General features: G+C 62.3%; 1 protein-coding gene across 1 annotated transcript; it reads left to right on the top strand.

Annotated features, from left to right (window-relative positions):
• Positions 1-1,160: 1,160 nt before the first annotated feature.
• CELF6 (CUGBP Elav-like family member 6) lies at positions 1,161-19,066 on the top strand (the record flags this gene model as incomplete). The annotated part of the gene is made up of 13 exons (XM_082489060.1): positions 1,161-1,419; positions 5,985-6,067; positions 12,597-12,645; positions 14,190-14,318; positions 14,452-14,531; positions 15,011-15,154; positions 15,554-15,698; positions 15,791-15,940; positions 16,258-16,320; positions 17,226-17,306; positions 17,429-17,572; positions 18,565-18,720; positions 18,991-19,066. The coding sequence occupies 12 exons, from the start codon at positions 1,161-1,163 to the stop codon at positions 18,690-18,692; spliced, it is 1,455 nt and encodes a 484-aa protein (XP_082345186.1). The 3' UTR covers positions 18,693-18,720; positions 18,991-19,066.

The following is a 19,066-nucleotide window of genomic DNA, read 5'->3' as shown; positions in this document are numbered from 1 at the left end:
CAGAACATCTATTTTGGTCGCGTAAAACTTGCCGGGGAGCAGCGGAGAACAGGCAGCGTGTGAATCACTCGGGGCCAACGGGGGTTTAAAAATAAACCCAGGCGGCGGCAAGGAACAGCCGCCGAGCCCCCGGATTTCGGCAGGATTGCGCTCCCCGCCGCCGAAACCCACCCATGGGTGCCCGCCCCGGGCGCCGGCTCCCTCCGGGGGGGTTTATGGGGACACGCTTGCATGTGTTTGCACGTACCTGCAGCTGTGTGCATGGGCTTGTGTGCATGTGCACGCGTGTGCACGTGTGTGCTCATGCACGCGTGTGCATCGGGGCGCTTGCGAACACGGGCGTGCTTGTGAACACGTGTGCTTGTGCACATGCTTGCACACACATGCACACGCGTGGCAGTGTGCCGGGGAAGCCGGGCACCCCCAGCCCAGCTGCTGCTCTAGGAGTAATTAATTAATGCCTGTGCCAGGTCTGAAAGCCGTTCGCTCTAATTAAAGATTTTTTGGGGTGCAGGAGGGAGGCATTTCCCCCCCCCCCCGGGGCAGCCCCGAGGGGGGCATCCGGGCCGGCGTGGGCTCTGTCGAGATGAAAAAGGCAACGAATTGTTCCCAAATTGTCCCTTTATGAGCCTTTTCCGTGGATTTAAACCCTCGCGGTGGGTGGGGTGTTAACTCTGGAACCTACTGAGGGCCGTGGGGGTGAGGGCAGGAGGCTGCTCAGCCCCGCCGGAGGGTGACGGGGGGTGACACGGGGTGAGAGGGGGTGACATGGGGTGGCGGGGGGCGATGGGGGGTGAGAGGGGTGATGGCGGCGGGAGGGTGACGGGGATGAAGGGGTGCGGGGTGGGCCCGGCAGGGGGGAGCAGTGGGCGGAGCCCCGCCGCCAGCCTCCCTTCCCGATTGGCCGCCGCCTCCCTCATTATGCTAATACCTTGCGTCTCGCCGGCTGACGTCACCCGCCGGCGGGAGGGAGCGCGAGGCGGGGGGGGGGGGGGTATGTGTGTTGGCGGTGTTGTGAGCGGAGAGGCCCGGGCCGAGCCGAGCGGTGCCGAGCGGTTCCGAGCGGTTCCGAGCGGCGCCGAGCGGGGCGGGGCGGGGCGGGGCGGGGCGGCGGGCGCCTCCCGCAGCGGCGGCGGCGGCGGCGGCGGCGGAGCGGGGCCATGGCCGCGGCGGGCAGCGGCGTGGCGGCGGCGGCGGCGGAGGCGGGGGCGGCGTTCAGCACCGCGAACAGCGGCCGAGTGAACGGGCTGAGCCGCCCGCCCGGCGCCATCGCCATGAAGGATCACGACGCCATCAAGCTCTTCGTGGGGCAGATCCCGCGCAACCTGGAGGAGAGCGACCTCAAGCCGCTCTTCGAGGAGTTCGGCCGCATCTACGAGCTCACCGTCCTCAAGGATCGCTTCACCGGCATGCACAAAGGTACGGGGGAGCCGGGGGGCGGGGGGGCGCAGACAGGCGTGGCGTCCTGAGGTGGCACAGCCTGAGGTGATGTGCCCTGAGGTGAGGTGCTCCTGAGGTGGGACACCCAGGTGTGGGGCACTCCCGAGGTGGGAAAGCCTGAGGTGGGCCACCCTGAGGTGGGGATACCCTGAGGTGGGGGTGCCCCTGAGGTGGGACACCCAGGTATGGGGCACCCCCGAGGTGAGAAGGCCTGAGGTGGGACACCCCGAGGCGGGACAGCCTGAGGTGAGGTCCGCCTGAGGTGGGATGCTCTGATGTGGGACACCTTGAGGTGGGACAGCATGAGGTGAGGTGCCTCTGAGGTGGGGATACCCTGAGGTGAGGCGCTCCTGAGGTGGGACACCCAGGTATGGGGCACCCCCGAGGTGAGAAGGCCTGAGGTGGGACACCCCGAGGTGGGACAGCCTGAGGTGAGGTCCGCCTGAGGTGGGATGCTCTGATGTGGGACACCCTGAGGTGGGACAGCCTGAGGTGAGGTGCCCTGAGGTGGGACACCCAGGTATGGGGCACCCCTGAGGTGAGAAAACCTGAGGTGGGACACCCTGATGTGAGGTCCACCTGAGGAGGGACACGCCGAGGTGGGAATACCCTGAGGTAGAACATCCTGAGGCAGGGGTGCCCCTCAGGTGGGGCACCCAGGAATGGGACACCCTGAGGTGAGACAGCCTGAGGTGAGGCACCCCTGAGGTGGGGATACCCTGAGGTGGGACAGCCTGAGGTGAGGCGCCCCTGAGGTGGGACACCCAGGTATGGGACACCCCTGAGGTGGGAAAACCCGAGGTGGGACACCCTGAGGTAGAACAGCCTCAAGTGGGGATACCCTGAGGTGGAATACCCTGAGGTGGGGGTGACCCTCAGGTGGGGCACCCAGGTATGGGACATCCCGAGGTGGGCCACCCTGAGGTGGGCCACCCTGAGGTGGGGATACCCTGAGGTGGGGGTGCCCCTGAGGTGGGACACTCAGGTATGGGGCACCCCTGAGGTGGGAAAGCCTGAGATGGGACACCCTGAGATGGGGGTACCCCTCAGGTGGGGCACCTCTGAGGTGGGACACCCTGAGGTGGGATACCCCACAGGTGCACCCCTGAAGTGGGGTACACTTGAGGTGGGCTACACCTAAGGTGGGGCACCCCTAAGACTGGGGTACCCCTGAGGTGGAAGCACCAGTCGAAGGTGGATGTAGCCCTGGGATGGAGACACCCACCTGAGGTGGGGCACCCAAGTATGGGGCATCCCTGAGGTGAGGTACACCTGAGGCAGGGGGTACCCCTCAGGTGAGATACCCTGAGGTGGAACACCCATGATGTGGAAGTACCCCTGAGGAGAGGCGTCCCTGAGGTGGGACACCCTGAGGTGGAGGTACCCCTGAGGTGGGCGACAGCCTGAGGTGGGGCATCCATGATCTGGAAGTACCCCTGAGGTGGGGCACCCCAGTGTGGGGCACCTCTGAGGTGAGGTACCCCTGATCTGCAGGTACTCAACGAAGTGGGAGGATCCCTGATGTGGGGATACCCCTGAGGTGAAGGTACCCCTAAGCTGGGGGCACCCTTGAGGTGGGGCACCCTGAGACCAGGGAACTCCTGAGGTGTGGCACCCTGGTATGGGGTGCTCTTGAGGTGGATGTATCCCAGTATGGGTCACCCTGGTATTGGTCACACTGGTATGGGGCATCTCTGATGTGGGGGCACCCCAGTATGGGGCATCCTGGTATGGAGCAGCCCTGAAGTGGGGTACACTTGAGCTGGGCTACACCTAAGGTGAGACACCCCTAAGATTGGGGCACCCTTGAGGCAGAGGCACCAGTCGAAGGTGGACGTACCCCTGGGATGGAGACACCCACCTGAGGTGGGGGCACTAACCTGGGGTTGGGAGCTGCTGTCCGACTTGGGAGCACCCTAGCAGTGTTTCGGGCACCTGCTTGGGTTGGGGGCACCTGTCTGGCTTTGGGACACCCACATGAGTTTTGGGCACCGCTGGAGTTGGAGCACCCCTGGAACGGAGGCACCCACCTGGGATACGGGCACCCACCGCGGATGGGGGCACCCACCTGCCCGGCCCCCTGCCTGCGCCATGCCCCGGGTCTCTGTGACCCGGCAGGACCGGGATTGCTGCCAGCCTGGCCGGCATCCCGGCATGGGGTGCAGAGCATCTGGCGTCCCCAGCAGTGGTGCACCGAGGGGCTCACGCGTGCACCGTCGAGGTCTTTACGGAACTCCCCCACCTGTGAGCTGGGGGTCTGTGGCACTGCAGCGGGGTCAGGGCACCCCAGGTGTCACCCAGACAGGATCTCACACTCCTCCGCACGCTGTCACCGATCCCCTGTGCCACGGGCAGCGCCCGCTTCGCCGGGACTTTCTGGGAAGCTGAAACTTGGTGCTTGCAGATGCTTCTGCGTTGGTGCCCTCTGGCCGTGGGGCAGCTGCCCGGACTCCATCGTTCTTGGCACCGCGGCCTCCGAAATGTCTCCAGGCAGCTCTGAAGTTGCTTGCGTGCCCCGAACGATGGGATTCACACCTTGCCAGGTCCCCTCGGCGCTTCCTCCAACGCGGGGCTTCAACCGCTGCGGCCCAGACACGTGATTTAATTGCAGATGCTCCTGTAATTCGGACAACATCCTTCCTCCCAGCGAGCATCCAGAGTGGGATTGCTCCTGGTCCAGCCCTCCAAACTTCTCCCGAACACCCAGGCACCGTCCACATTGTTGTTGCCTTCAGGGGTGAAGGGGGTGGGGGGGAAAAAGGGGGAGAAAAAGAGCAGAGAGGAGGAAGCCAACTTGATTACGGATGGTAAACACTGGAAATGGCACCGGGAGTGACGCGAGCTGCTGCGCTGACCTCCCCTTTCCACCCGCAGCGGGGCTGCTATTTAACTGGGAGGGATCTCTCCTCGCTCCCCGTGAGGGCAGATGTTTCCAACACCCCAATACGGGCAAGGGACCCCATCCCTCAGTGTCCCCCCGCCCCGCTGCCGTGCTCCCTCTCCTCCCAGGCACGCTGATTGTACTTATTAAGAGTTATTAATACTTAATCAGCTGGCGGATTTAATTGTGCCAATATTAAAAATGCATCAATGTCAATTTTATTCATTAAATATTTACTTTGTTGAAGGGAAACTGTTTTGCTGCTGTTTTAATATCACTTTCAGACGCTTTTGGATGTGACCCCAGCAAATTGGGGGGGAGCCCTCGGGGAGGGAGCAGCGCGGTGGCGGCACGGGGACCCGGGATGCTCCCACGGGAATGGGAGAGACGGAGGGGAGAGGACCGGACCCCATCCCCGGAGCTCGCTCGTTGCCACCAGCTCTGAGCGAGTGAGCGGCTCGGCAGCGTGAGTCAGCGTGGGAAAAACCTCGCCCCAGGCGTATTCCCGATTCCCGAAGCGCCACGATGTTGGATGAGCCAGAGCGCCTTCGCCACACGAGTCTCATCCCGAGGAGGATGCTCGGGGCTGGGAGAAGTGTGGCGGCAAGCTGGGATGCACGGCCTCCAATGCCTGGAGATCCAGTTCCCGGAGGGCTTTGGCTGCGGCTTTCCCCGGAGCTCGGGGCCAGAGCGCTGCTGCCCACGCGCTGCCATACTCGCTGCTTGCTCTTGCCTTGCTCCCTCCTTCATCCCGCTGCTCCATCTTTTTTTTTTTTTTTTTTTTTTATATTGAGACCTCCCAGCCTGTTTTGGGGCTGAGCTCTGGTCCTGCTAGTGGTGGTGCCCACCTGGGTGCTGAGGGCGCCCACCTGGGTGCTGAGGTGATTGGTGCCAGGGTACCAGGGTGCTGCGTGCCAGGGTGCCGGTGTGCTGGATGTCAAGGTGCCAGGGTACCAGGATGCCAGGGTGCTGGTGTGCTGGATGTCAGGATGCCAGGGTGCTGGGGTGCTGGATGTCAGAGTGATGGAGTACCAGGATGCCATGGTGCCGGATACCATGGGTGCCAAGGTGCTGGGGTGCTGGATGTCAGGGTGCCAGGGTGCTGGATACCAGAGTGACAGAGTGCCAGGGTGCTGGTGTGCTGGATGTCAAGGTGCCAGGGTGCTGGGGTGCTGAATGCCATGGTGCCAAGGTGCCGGGGTGCTGGATGCCAGGATCCCAGGGTGCCGGTGTGCTGGACGTCAGGGTGCTGATGTGCCGGATACCATGGTGCTGGATGTCAGGGTGCCAGGGTGCTGGATGCCAGTGTGCTGGATGTCAGAGTGCCAGGGTGATGGGGTGCTGGGTGCCAGGATGGCGGTGTGCTGGATGTCAGGGTACCAGGGTGCCAGGGTGCTGAATGCCGTGGTGCCAAGGCGCTGGGGTGCTGGATGTCAGGATAGTAGGGTGCTGGATGTCGGGATAGCAGGGTGCTGGATGTCGGGATAGCAGGGTGCTGGGTGCCAGGGTGCCGGTGTGCTGGATGTCAAGATGCCAGGGTGCTGGGTGCCAGGGTGCTGAGACACCCCAACTCCGTGTTAGCCTCGCCACCTGCTCTCCACATGCCCGGGGCTTTGAAGGGGTGCTGGGCCAGACACTGACCCCCATCTCCCCATCTCCGCAGGCTGTGCCTTCCTCACCTACTGCGCCCGCGACTCAGCCCTGAAGGCGCAGAGCGCCCTGCACGAGCAGAAGACGCTGCCGGGGGTAAGTGACACCGGGGGGTGGGGGTGAGCTGGGGCGGGGGACGGTGACACCTGCCTGGGGTGCGGGCGCAGGAGCTGCTCCAGCGGCCACAAACCGAGGCATTGATTTTCCTGCCTCCCGCGTGCTGTTGTGCTTTCTGTGGGCTCCGACCTCCCGAGCTTAACAAAGTGAAAATAAATATTTAATTATTCGCCTAAATAAAAATCAATAGGGCCGCTGGTTGGCTGGGGAAAGTGCCGGGGCCCGTGAATATCAATCCCTGCCTCGGGTGCGCGGAGCTGATGGAAAGGAACAAGGTTCACAGGGACATGGCTGTAGCTGGTTGTGCTGTCCATCAGTAGGCTTAAGAGTTAACAGCCCACTTCGGCAGCCCCGAGGAGGTGCAGGGTCAGGGCCTGCCTGTGTCCCCTTCTCATCACACACACCCATGTGCATACACACGCGTGCGCAAGGTGTATGGCTGCTGTAGCTGCTCACTTCCCACCCCACACCCTAGCACAGGCGTGTGTGTGTGAGCACACCCTTGCACGTGGGTGTGCGGGCATGTGCCCCTGCGTAGGCACATGTCTGTGCACACCCCTCTGTGCGGTGCGTGGGTGTGCATCCACCGGGACGCACAGCCGCAGCTGGGCACATGTCTGCACCCTTGTGCTTGTGCACACACCCCTGTGTCTGTGCACACTCCTCCGTGCTTGTGCACAGCCGGGCGTGCTTGTATGCACACCCATGTCTGCCTGTGCACACACCCCTGTGTCTGTGCACACCCACTATAGCTGTGAAACCCCTGTCCCTGTGCTCATGGCCCCTATAACTGTGCTCACGGTCCCTATAGGTGTGCACACTCTTGTGCCTGTGCTCACAGCACCTATAGATGTGCACACCCCTGTCCCTGCACGCACAGTCTCTCTAGCCATGCACACCCCTGTCCCTGAGCTGTCCCTATAGCTGTGCTCATGGTCCCTATACCTGTGCTCACAGCCCCTATAGGTGTACACATCCCTGTGCCTGTGCTCACAGCCCCTATACCTGTGGTTACGACCCCTATAGCTGTGCTGACAGCCCCTATTGCTGTGCACACCCCTGTCCCAGTGGTCATAGCCCCTATACCTGTGCTCGCAGCCCCTATAGGTGTGCACATCCCTGTGCCTGTGCTTACAGCCTCTACACCTGTGATCACGGTCCCTATAGCTGTGCTCACAGTCCCTGTAGCTGTGCACACCCCTGTCCCTGTGCTCATGGCCCCTGTAGCTGTGCCGACGGCCCCTATAGCTGTGCACACCCCTGTGCTCACAGTCCCTATAGCTGTGCTCACAGCCCCTATAGATGTGCTGACAGCCCCTATAGCTGTGCACATCCCTGTGCTCACGGTCCCTATAGCTGTGCGCACCCCTATACCTGTGCTCACGGTCCCTATAGCTTTACTCACGGTCCCTATACCTGTGCTCACAGCCCCTATAGATGTGCTCACCCCCTGTCCCTCCGCTCCCCCCCCCCGTGCTCCGCGCCCCCGTGTCCCCCCACCCCGTCCAGGCCCCGCCCCCAGCGCGGCGCGGGGGGCGTGGCGTAGCCCGAGGGAGGGAAATAGGGGGCGTGTCCCCATCCTAGCCCCACCCCTCCTCTCGGCCCGGCCCGGCTCGGCCCGGCTCGGTAGGGGCTGCGTTCGCCCCGCCCCCTGCCCCGCCCCTCCCCCCCCCCCCCCCCCCCCAGCCCCCCCCCGCTCCGCGCGCGCCGCTGCGCGAGCCCAGCCGAATCGGGCCGGACCCAGCCGAGCCGCTCCGGGCCGGGCCGAGCCCAGGCGGGGCCGGGCCGAACCGGGGCCGAGCCCAAGCGGGGCCGGGCCGGGCCGGGCCGGGCCGGGCCATGCAGCTGCCGCAGGTGCCGGCGCCGGGGCCGCGGCCGCCCGTGCTGTGGGTGCCCGCCGGGTCCAAGATCCTCTGCATCGAGGTAGGGCCCCGCCTTTGTCTGCCGCCGGCCCGGCCCGGTCGCCTCTGCCGGGGCATCCGCACCCGCCGAGGCGGGGGTGGGGGAGCTTGAACCCGGGGAGGGGGGGTCTGCACCCCGGGGGCGGTGTTTGCACCCAGGGATGGGGCGGGGGGTGATGGTGAGGGGGTGTATCTGCTGCCGGGGGTCGGGCGGGTGTTGGTGTGATGATGGGGAGGGTGTACCTGCACCCAGGGATGGGGTGCGGGTGACGGTGAGGGGGTGTATCTGCTCCCGGGGATGGGGGGTGTTGGTGGGGGGGGTGTACCTACACCCAGGGATGGGGTGTGGGTGACGGTGAGGGGGTGTATCTGCTCCCGGGGATGGGGGGTGTTGGTGGGGAGGGTGTACCTACACCCAGGGATGGGGTGTGGGTGATGGTGAGGGGGTGTATCTGCTCCCAGTGATGGGGGGTATTCATGTGATGATGGGGAGGGTATGTCTGCAGCCAGCAACGGGGTGCGTGTTTTGGTGGGGGGGTGTATTTGCACGCAGGGATGGGGGTTGTGTGTGTGTGTGGCGGTGAGGAGGGTGTATCTGCATCCAGGGATGGGGAGGGTGCTGGCAGGGGGGGTGGCGGTGAAAAGGGTGTATCCGCACACAGGGATGCTGTGTGTGAGTGCGGGTGTTGGTGAGGAGGGTGTAGCTGCACCCAGGAACGGTGCGGGGGGGAGAGGGTGTTGGTGAGCAGGTTGTATTTGCAGGCAGGGATGGAGTGTGTGCACGCCTGTGCTGGTGAAGAGGGTGTATGTGCACCCAGGGATGGGTTTGTGTGTTTGTGTGTTGGCTAGAGGGTGTATTTTTCCACCCTGGGTTTGTGTGTGCGTGTGTTGGTGTTGTGTGTGTGGCTGCAGGCGTGCAAGGGGATGCTCTTGGGGGGATGTTGCACCCACAGATGGTGCAGGGGTGTGTTGGCGGTGGGTACGGTTTTGCCCCTGGGGTGTGCGCAAGTGGGTGTTGGTGGGGAGGGTGTATTTGCACCCAAGGATGCTCTGTTTGTGTGTGTGTAAGTAGGTGCTGAGGGCATGCTTGCACCCAGCGATTGTGTGTGTGGTGGTGGTGGGGTGTATGTGGGCCTGGGGGGTGGCACTGGTGGGTGGGTGCTCCCAGGGGTGTAAGTGTGCACACACGTGTGTGCACACACACTGGGTGTGAGCAGGGAGAAGAGAGTGCATGTGCACGTACAGGTGTTGTGTGGGCTCCTGCATTGTGGGTGCCCGGTGGGGGGGGCTGTCCGGGGGTGCGCAGGGCTGGGGTGTGCGTGGGTGGTGGTGGGGACGGGGGGAACTGTGGCCGTCCAGGTGTGGTGTCCCGCACTGGGTGTCCGTGTGTCCATAGAGGGCTGCCGGGGGTCCCACTGCAGGTCCCGCTGCCGCAAGGGGGAAACTGAGGCAAGGGGTGTTGTGTCGGACAGTGACGCCGGCTGTGTGCCTGTGTGTGTACCCGTGGTTGTGTGGGATCCACAGCTGCGGGGAGGGTGCTCTGGGTGTTGTGTGGGTGTGCGGCTGTGGGTGGGCGGGTGCTCATGAGGACGCTGGGCTCGGGGTGTGCGGGTGTTGTGTGCGGGTGTACACAGGGCTTGGGGTAGGTGTGCAGCTGCACGTGGGTGTGCAGCCGTGCTAGGATGGGTGTATGGTGGTGCGTGGGGCTGTGTGGGTGCAAGCGTGCGGCTGTGTAGGTGTACAGTTGTGCAGTGGAGGTGCTGAGGCGAGCGTGCAGCTCTGGGTGTGCATGGAGGATGCTGTGTGTGGGTTTGCGGTTGTGCACAGGGATGTGCGGGAGTGGGAGTGCAGCTGTAGGGGATGCATGGCTGTGTGTGGGGATGTGCTAGGATGGTTGTGTGCCTGTGCGGTGGTATGACTGTCCCCAGGCCGGCTGTGTCCCCTTGCTGTGAGTTCACCCCCAGAGCTCTGGCAGGGTGTTCCTGTGATGGGTGGCTGCCTGTACCCAAACGCCTGTCTCCCTGCACCAGGTGTTGGCTGCCTGGGGACCCCCGGGGTGACGTGGGCACCAGGCTCCTGTGGGTGCCTGCTGCTCCAGCGTCACCTGGCGCCTCCATCTCGGCTTTCAGATGCGTGGTGGCCTGCCGGATCGTCTGGCTGTTGGGCATGAGGAGGAGGAGGGTGACACCGAGGAAGGAGTGAGGGCCAGAGGTGACGCTGTCCCATGGACAGGTCCCTCGACAGTTATTTTCCATGGGCTGTCTCTCCCTGGTGCCCAGACTGCTGAGGGGCTCTGAATTTGGGTGAGAGACATTGCCCAAGTGGTCAGGAGGTGGTTTAGCAACCGGTGGTGACCCCCTCAGGCTGTACACACTGGTGATTTGGCCGTGGGGTGCCATAGCTGGGGCTCTGTGGGGCACCCACGGGTGACAGTGACTGGTGGGTGCTGGGACACTCCAGATGGGGTCTCCTGTGACCCTGGGTGCATCAGTGTGACCTCGGGGTGTGCGAGGATGGGGGGAAGATGGGTAGGAGTTGGGGGATGGATGAGTGGATGTGTGGGTGCTGTGGGGGTGGAAAGGAGGGTGGCTGGGAGATGGGTGGGTGTAAGGGTGCTACAGGGGTGGATGGGTGTTGGGGGGTGGATGGATGGGTGTTGGGGGTATGGGTGGGTGCTGCGGGGTGGATGGGTGTTAGGGGATGGATGGGGGAATTGATGGGTGGATTGTGGTGGGAGATGGGTGTACAAGTGATTGGGTGGGTGCTGGGGATGGGTGAATGGATGGATAGGTGTTGGGGGTGGAGACGGGGGTGTCAGGAGGAGAGGGAGATGGCTGAGTGGTTGTTTGGATGTTGGGGAATGGGTGGATAGAGGGCTGTTGGGCAGCGGTGGGTGACTGTGGGCACAGGACCATGGTGCAGGGGTGCTGTGGGGACAGACGGACAGGTGGCCACCAGACAACCAGTTGCAGGGGGAGCTCTGGGTGCCCACGCCATCTGCCTGTGTCACAGAAGCGGGTGTAGGGGGGCACCGAACACCCCGGGGTGGGCATGGGGCGACGCCAGGGTTGCCAAAAACCCCTTTCAGGGGTGTCCACAGGCCGGGGCGGTTTCTCCCCAGCACGGTGCAGCAGCCCCGGGGTAGGTTAGCCGGTCCCCGAGGCCTGACATTTATAAACATCAGCCGCTCCTGGAGAATCAATACAGTTTAATAACCGGCAAGCGGAGACGGGAGACACATCAAAATGACACTCTGCGGCTCCGTAAATGTTATTCTAAATCATACTCGCCGGGTTTATTACATTAAGCATACAGCAGCGGGCACGGGAAATTTATTCCATCAAAGGCCATCGCGCTGGTAAAAGGGACTGGTGGGTTGGTGGAGAGGGGTCAGCCTCCCCCCACCTCCCCCAAAATAGGTTTCCCTCCTGGACATGGCAGGGATATGGGATACGAGGGGGACGTCAATCCCACAGGTCTCTGTGCTGTCACAGAGAGCCTTCGGGGTTTGGGGTGAGCCGGATCCTGCCCCGGTGCAGGGGATGGGGTGGATGTTTGGGGGACCGGTGATGCGATGGGTGACATGAGGGTTGGCCGGGTGGTCCTGCGTCCCTCAGTGCCACCCCGCGGCTCGGTCCCCTCCCTGGAGCATCCCCAGCTCTGCGCTGACATTTCTCCCAGTGTTTCCCTGGAGACGAGGCGGTTGCTGTGGAAACCTCCCTCCTCTTCTTCCTTAACCATCCTCTTCCTCACCCTGGGGCGGTGGGGGGTGGGGGGGGAGCCTAGCGCTGCCCCCACCCAGCCCCTAAATTTGGGGACCCCCTCCAAGGGTGCCCGAGGGGGAACCCCGGGGTGGGGGTACACACCCGCGTGGGTGTGACAGCAGCACGCGTGTGTGCGTGGCTGTCCCTGTGCCGTGCTCGAGCCGTGGACGTGTGCGCGCACACCCGCCCCGTCATGCGTGACATCCCGCCGTTGCCGTGACGACCCCATCGAGCACATGGCTCGGGCTCTGCAGCATCGCGGGGGAAGCACGCTTGTTGCCATGGAAACGGCCGTAATTGTAGCATTTTTTCGGCTAAAAGAGGGGGGAAAAGGAGGGGGAGAGAGGAGGAGAAATGGCTCCGTGGGGCAGCAGGCCAGGGGCGTGTGCACTGGCCCGGCGTGTCCTGCTGCACATACATGTCACCCTTACGTGTACCCGCGGTGGCGACGCTCAAGAGGAGGCTGAAATTGGGTGAGAATGGGGAAAAGGAGAGTGGTGGCAGTGCTGCCAGAGGGGCCGGGGCCGGCTGGGTACTGCTGCTGCCTCTGCAGTCCTTTGCAGTCGAGGAAAGCAGGCAGGCGGCCAAGGCTGGCACCAGTGGCCCAGCGGGTGCCTGCAGCACCGGGTACCCATCCCCGGGACCGTAGCATCACCCTCTGCCCGCAGCATCCCCGGTTCGGCGTGGCCGCGAGCCCCAGCTCTGTTCTTGCAGGTCCTTCCCCTGCTCCCCACCCTGGTCCCTTGTGCCAGCCTGGGGCCAAATCTTGCTGTGCCCCATGGAAAGGGTTTGAGGGGGACACAGCACTGCCAATGACCATCCGCTCCCGCTTGTGTCTTGCAGATGAACCGTCCCATCCAGGTGAAACCGGCCGACAGCGAGGGCAGAGGAGGTAGGTCCCCCCTTCCCCGGCTGCCCCGCATGGGCAGGGGGGCGCAGGGCCACCCAGGAGGGTGACAGGGGACACAGTGGCATCCCAGGGGCTTCCGTGGGGAGGTTTGTTTGCAGAGAAACCTCGTGGAAGGAGCTGCCTTTGCTAGTGGCATCCAAACCAAAGCACAGAGCAAATTCAATCCCGGCTCTCCCCACCTGGTTGGCTGGGGAGGACGTCCTGATGTCATGCTGGGAACACCCTGACATCATACCAAGAACATCCTGATGTCATACGTGAACATCCTGATGTCATACCATGAACGTCCTAGACATCATGCCAGGCAGAGCGCCAGCCAGCCGCTCTCCATCAGCCCCTTCATCCATCAATCAACCTAATTGCCTCCCCGGAGCTGCTTGCGGGGGCCTCCAGCAGAGTCAGGGTGTGGGAGTCAGCCACATATGGCCTGAGCCCCCCCTCAAACAGAAACCGCTGACACCCCCCTCATACATTCTCCGTGGTCGTTTCCAGGCTTAGTCAATAATTTGGGCAAAATTGCAGGAATCAGATCAACAGCAGATGTTCCCAGTGCCACAAGCGAGCTCTGGACACGTAGGCGCAGTCGGATGCTCGCATGGGGCCGCCTGCCCTTGGCGGGATGGCCGGGTTAGACATCCCCCTATTCAAAACACATTATTAAACACGGTGCAAGCCGGTTCTGGCACGTCCCGGAGGGACCCAGCAAATAAATTACCCACTTACTGAGCGTAATTGGTGAAGGATTAAAAATCGATGGGCGAGCTCAGGCGCCCGGCTCCGGCCCCCTCGCCCAGGAGGCGATGCTCGGCCACCGAGCCCATTCCCCCCGGCCGCCTTCGCTGGGAGATGGTTTATGTTTAACTAGACAACACACGAGCCCTATTCCCTTAACTAATTTTCCCGGTACCTTAACGGACAGAGCATTAATCGTCTCCTGCCATTATTTATTTATTTCCCCGGCAACGCTCTTGACAGGGTACCTTATTTTCTTTGTCAAATGCCATTAGCGCACGGTGGGAGCGCGTGGCCGCGCAAGACAGATGCTGGTAATAATCATGAGATTCTCATTATTTACTCTCCCTTCCCTCATGTTTGGGTTATTTATGTCCCCTGGGCATGGCCAGAGGCTGTGGGTTATTCTGCGAGTCAATCATATGAAGCAAATCGCCGCTGTTTTGTGGGCTCGTGGGCTCTCTTTGTTTCCCAGCTGCATCCCACATCTGTGCCGGGGGAGCCAACTCCTCCATCCCTGGGAAAAGCCCCAGCTCTGGTCCTTGAACCGGGAGCCATCTCTCCCAGCATCACCCCTAGGCGATTTCCCTGCAGGAGAGGTTTTCCCAATCTGAGCATTTTGTAGGATGGAGGTGATAAACCCTGTGTCATTGCTGCCGGATCGGCATCGCTCCCTCCCCAGGCTGCGGTGTCACTCAGCTCTTTCCCCTCCGCATGCTGTTTGCAAACCAGGGATGAAGGGACGGGAGGGTGAGTGGCGTCCCGTTCTCTGACGGGCTTGGTTTTGTTTTTAGAAGACAGGAAGCTCTTTGTGGGCATGCTGGGGAAGCAGCAGAGCGAGGACGACGTCCGGCGCCTCTTTGAACCCTTTGGCCAGATCGAGGAGTGCACCATCCTCCGAGGGCCCGATGGAGCCAGCAAAGGTGGGCTCTGGGGAGCCGAGTGAGCACCCCGCGGGCCGCCAGGACCCACGGAGGGTGGGAGCCGCTGGCCAGGCAGCGCTGGCTCCTGCAGCGGCTGAATCTGACCCCTGCCTTGTCCCCTCTCTGCCCTTAGGTTGTGCCTTTGTGAAGTACGGCAGTCACGCCGAGGCGCAGGCTGCCATCAACAGCCTGCACGGCAGCCAAACCATGCCGGTAAGTGCCGGGCTCTCGCCCTGCCCTGTTCGGTCCCATGCTGCCTGCGTAATCCAATCACCGCCTAATTTGATCCTCTGTCTAATTGGATCAAAATCCCATGGACCGGCAATTTGTCGGCCAGATCACTGCGAGGTTTGTCCCTGCCAGGGTGCTGAGCCCTCGGGGGTGGGCACGCGGAGCTAATTCCCTCTTCGCTGGAGAAAGGGGCTGTGTAATTAACACTGAAGGTCAAAATTGTGAACGAGGAGAGGGGGAAAAAGGAAACAGAGGTCAGGGAGCTGCCACTGGGGGAGAAAAGCCGGCTATAATTAAACCTCACATCGATTGCTGGTTGCTGCTGCCAAGCTGGGCAGTATCTCAGGGGCTGAGGATGCTGCAGCTGCTTGCGAGCCAGCGGGTCCCTCCCCGGAGCAAGGAGACGTTTTTAGGGGCACGGCTGGGACCCCACCATCAGCCCCATCTTCCCCCTGTCTCAGGGCGCCTCCTCCAGCCTGGTGGTGAAGTTTGCGGACACGGATAAGGAGAGGACCCTGCGGCGGATGCATCAGATGGCAGGGCAGCTGGGCATCTTCAACCCCATGACCATCCAGTTCGGCGCCTACGGGGCCTATACGCAAGCGGTAGGAGCTGGCTGCAGCCAGGACCTGGGGGTTTTGGGGGAGCCCTGCGGTTGGGGAGGGGTGGTTTTGTGTGTGAAAGCCTTTGTGGGATTGTACCAGTGCCAGAGGGTGTGGGTGCCCGACAGTGTTGGTGTATCCTCATTTTGGGGCACAACAGAGGGTTTCAGTCACCCCAGGTGAGGGTGGCATGGCTGTAGGGCACAGCGGTCCCATATATCACCTTTTTTAGCATCACATAGACCTCCTCCTGTCGCTGGGTCTGGCAGCGGGTGGCATTTATCCCTCTGAGCTCCTGTGCGCGGGTGCAGAGGGGGGATGCCAGTTTATCCTCCCCTGTCCCCCCCTTCTCTCTCTGCCTCTCGCTCCCTTTCCTCTTTTTCCCCCCTTTATTTCCTTAAGATCATGCAGCAGCAGGCGGCCCTGATGGCAGCGGCGCAGGGGACCTGCCTGAACCCCATGGCCGCCATCGCCGCTGCCCAGATGCAGCAAATGGCCGCCTTCAACGTCAGCGGGCTGGTGGCCGCCCCCCTCACCCCCTCTTCAGGTACAACCCCCCTCCATTTGCCCCCCAACCCGCTTGACGTCCTCGGGGGCGCGTAGGACGGACCTGCCGGTGCTGATGCCTCCCTCCCGCAGGTACGAGCACCCCTCCCGGCATCAGCACGGCGCCCGTGCCCAGCATCGCCACGCCGATCGGGGTGAACGGCTTCAGCCCGCTGCCACCGCAGACCAACGGGCAGCCCGCCTCGGAGACCATCTACACCAACGGCATCCACCCCTACCCAGGTAACCCTCCTCGCGGCCGGCCGGGAGGGTTCCGTCGCGTTTCCCCTGGGGATGGGGATGCTCCGGGGGTGCTCCCCACCCCGGGAACATGCCAGATGAACCAGCCGTGCGCCGATACTCACCGAAATCCCTCCCTCTTCCCATGGCATCGCTGCCTCCGTGAGGTCGGCGACGGTCTCAGCTCCTACAAAACGGCAGGGAGCAGCTCTGCCCCTCCGCAGTGGTGCTTGGCCGAGAGCCCTCTCCCGCGGGAACTGCTCATCCCTGGGTTTCTCTGGCTTATTCTCTCTTCCTTCTCCCTTCTTTTCTCTTCCCAGCTCAAAGCCCTACGGTGGCAGATCCCCTCCAGCAAGCCTACGCAGGCATGCAGCACTATGCAGGTCTCAAACTTTGCACTTCTTCCCTCTCGTCCCTCTTTGCTCCTCACCCTTATTTTTGAGGGGGGTGAATGTCAGCTTGGGGTTGAACCACAGGAGTGGGACAGCGTGCTTGGGCACGGATTAATGTGGTGAGGATGGGGTGCCATACCCTGGCAGGAGCTCCGGGGCAGCAATAGGGGTGACACTGATACAGAGCTCCATCCCCTCATTCCCGGCAACACAGATGCGCTCCCAGCATGGCCCTCCATGCAAATTTTGGATGCAGGAAAGTGAGTTTTAGCACCCACTGGGCTGAGATAACTCCGTGGGGGAGAGCTGGTGGTGGTACCCAGGAAAGGGGATGAGGTTTGGGAGGTGACGGAGAGTCAGCTCCATGCTGGATCCTGCTGACATGACAACCTACTGGTAGAGTTGGCCACGGAGGCACCAAAATATCAGAAATCCTCAGATGTTCGTCACATGGCCAAATCCAGTGGCTGGGGAGATGGGATGCGGAGACAAGGGAGTCAAAGCATCTTATGGAAGTACATCGAGCCCGGCAGTCATTTAATTAGGAGCACTAACAGCAATTTCCAGTTTTTCAACAGAAAGTCAACTTTTGGACCCCAAATTTTTTGGTTTGGTTTTTTTTTTCAACCAAAAGTGCCGGCTTTCCTCAACCTTGAGGTTGTATTACTGCTGCCATCAGCATCCCTCCTGGGAGAGCCATTCCTGCATTCTGGGTGTGCCTGGAGACCGTGGCCATGCTGGCAGGGGTGGGAAGGGCTGAGCCAGCAGCCCCGGGGCAGGAGAGGCACCTCCATTGAGGGTGGCAGCGGGGGACATCCCTGTCCCCAGCCCTTCCCAGGGCTTTGTCGGGAGCAGGGTGGGTGCTGGGGTCTCAGCACCACCTTTCTCTCTTCCAGCAGCGTATCCCACCGCCTACGCACCCATCAGCCAAGCCTTTCCCCAGCAAGCGCCCATCATCCCGCAGCAGCAGCGAGAAGGTGAGGGGTTGTGGGGGCCACCCCGCCGTGGGGCCAGCGGCTCCTCGCTTCCCCCCACCCCCTGCCCCGGGGTGACCCCCACCTCGTGGCTGACATGTGGCTGTCCTTTGTGTGTCACCCAGGTCCTGAAGGCTGTAACCTGTTTATTTATCACCTGCCCCAGGAGTTCGGGGATGCGGAGCTCACACAGATGTTCTTGCCTTTCGGCAATGTCATCTCTGCCAAAGTCTTTGTGGACCGTGCCACCAACCAGAGTAAATGCTTTGGTAAGTTCCGGTGTGCGGGATGTCCCGCTCTCACTGCTGTCCCAGCTCGGGGGTTTGGCTCTCCCAGATGTCCCAGTTCAGAGGTTCGGCTCTCCCCAATGTCCCTAGCTTGGGGTTCCAGCTCTTCTCCATGTCCCCAGCTCAAGGGTTCAGCTCTCCCCAACATCCCAGGTCGGGGGACTGGCTCAGGCAGCACCAATGGGTGATCAGAGCCACATGATGGCTGGAGCAATGTGTCTGTCTGTCCCAAGGCCAAAGGGCAGTATTTGTCCCACACTGTGCCAGGACAGAAGGACATGCCCTGCTGCTGTTTCCTCTTACACTGTCCCCCGTGTCCTCAGCCTGCCCGGGAAGGCTGGTCACCACTTGCCACTGCCATTTTCTGCTCATGTAGCTGAGTGCCACCTCTGCCACCATCATGCTCTGGCCTGCGGACCTGTCACCACAGTGCCCCTATAGCCTGTGTCACCTTGGTGGACCCACAAGTCCTGTCACACTGGTGTCCCCGGACCCCATTGCCCTGGTGTCTCCACAGACCTGCAGGCCTTGGTGTCCCCACAGACCCTGTCACCCCAGTGACTCTGGAGGCCCTGTCACCCGGATGTTCCTTGAGCCCACAGACGCTGTTACCTTGGTGTCCCCATCGCTTTGATAGACCCTTTCACCCAGTGACCCCACAAATCCCATCACCTTAGTGTCCCTGTGGACCACTCCAGTCTCCCTGTGGACCTTCTTATGCTGGTGTCCCCACAGACCCTGTCACCTCAATGTCCCTACAGACCTTGGTGTGTCCCCAAAGATGCCATCAGCCCATCACCAGAGCTGCGCTGTTACTCCACCATCTCCCTCTCCCAGCCCCCCAACGTGGGGCTCCACCTGAGGCTACCCGCAGGAGCATCCTGCAGGATTTCCACACCTCGGTTGAAGTAAAGTGGCAACCTGTGATGTTTACGGGGACAAACTCCTCTTGTCACCTCGTCCCTCGCCCCCAGGTTTCGTCAGTTTTGACAATCCGACGAGCGCTCAGGCAGCCATTCAGGCCATGAACGGCTTCCAGATCGGCATGAAGAGGCTAAAAGTCCAGCTAAAGCGGCCGAAAGATGCCAACAGACCCTACTGACCCCTGCTCACCCTGGCCCTGCGGAGAGGTACGGGGGGGACGGTGGGGGGACGGTGGGGGGCCTGGCCCTGCTGCACCCCCAGCGATGCCCGGAGGACCTGCCGGTGGGGCTCGGCTCACCTAAAGCATCACGGGTGCCGTGGTTTCCCCAAAAATGTCCTCCAGTGTGTGCGAGGGTCTCTGCGCCTGGGACCATCTGTGTGTGTGTGTTTCAAACTGGGATTTGGGTCCCTGTCCCCGTCCCTCCTTCCTTCCGTCCCCCGGGACACGGGGTGACAGCCCCTTCGCTGTTTTGCAGGTCGGGCGTCCCGCGGTGTCTGACGACTTTCCCCTTCCCCAAGTGCAGTATCCAAACCCGTAACTCTCTTTCTTTG

This window comes from Vanellus vanellus, assembly GCF_965231255.1.
Source record: "Vanellus vanellus genome assembly, chromosome: 11".
Lineage (NCBI taxonomy): Eukaryota > Metazoa > Chordata > Aves > Charadriiformes > Charadriidae > Vanellus > Vanellus vanellus.
The sequence above is the reverse complement of the archived record's forward strand: the minus strand, read 5'-3'. Positions and strand labels throughout refer to the sequence as shown.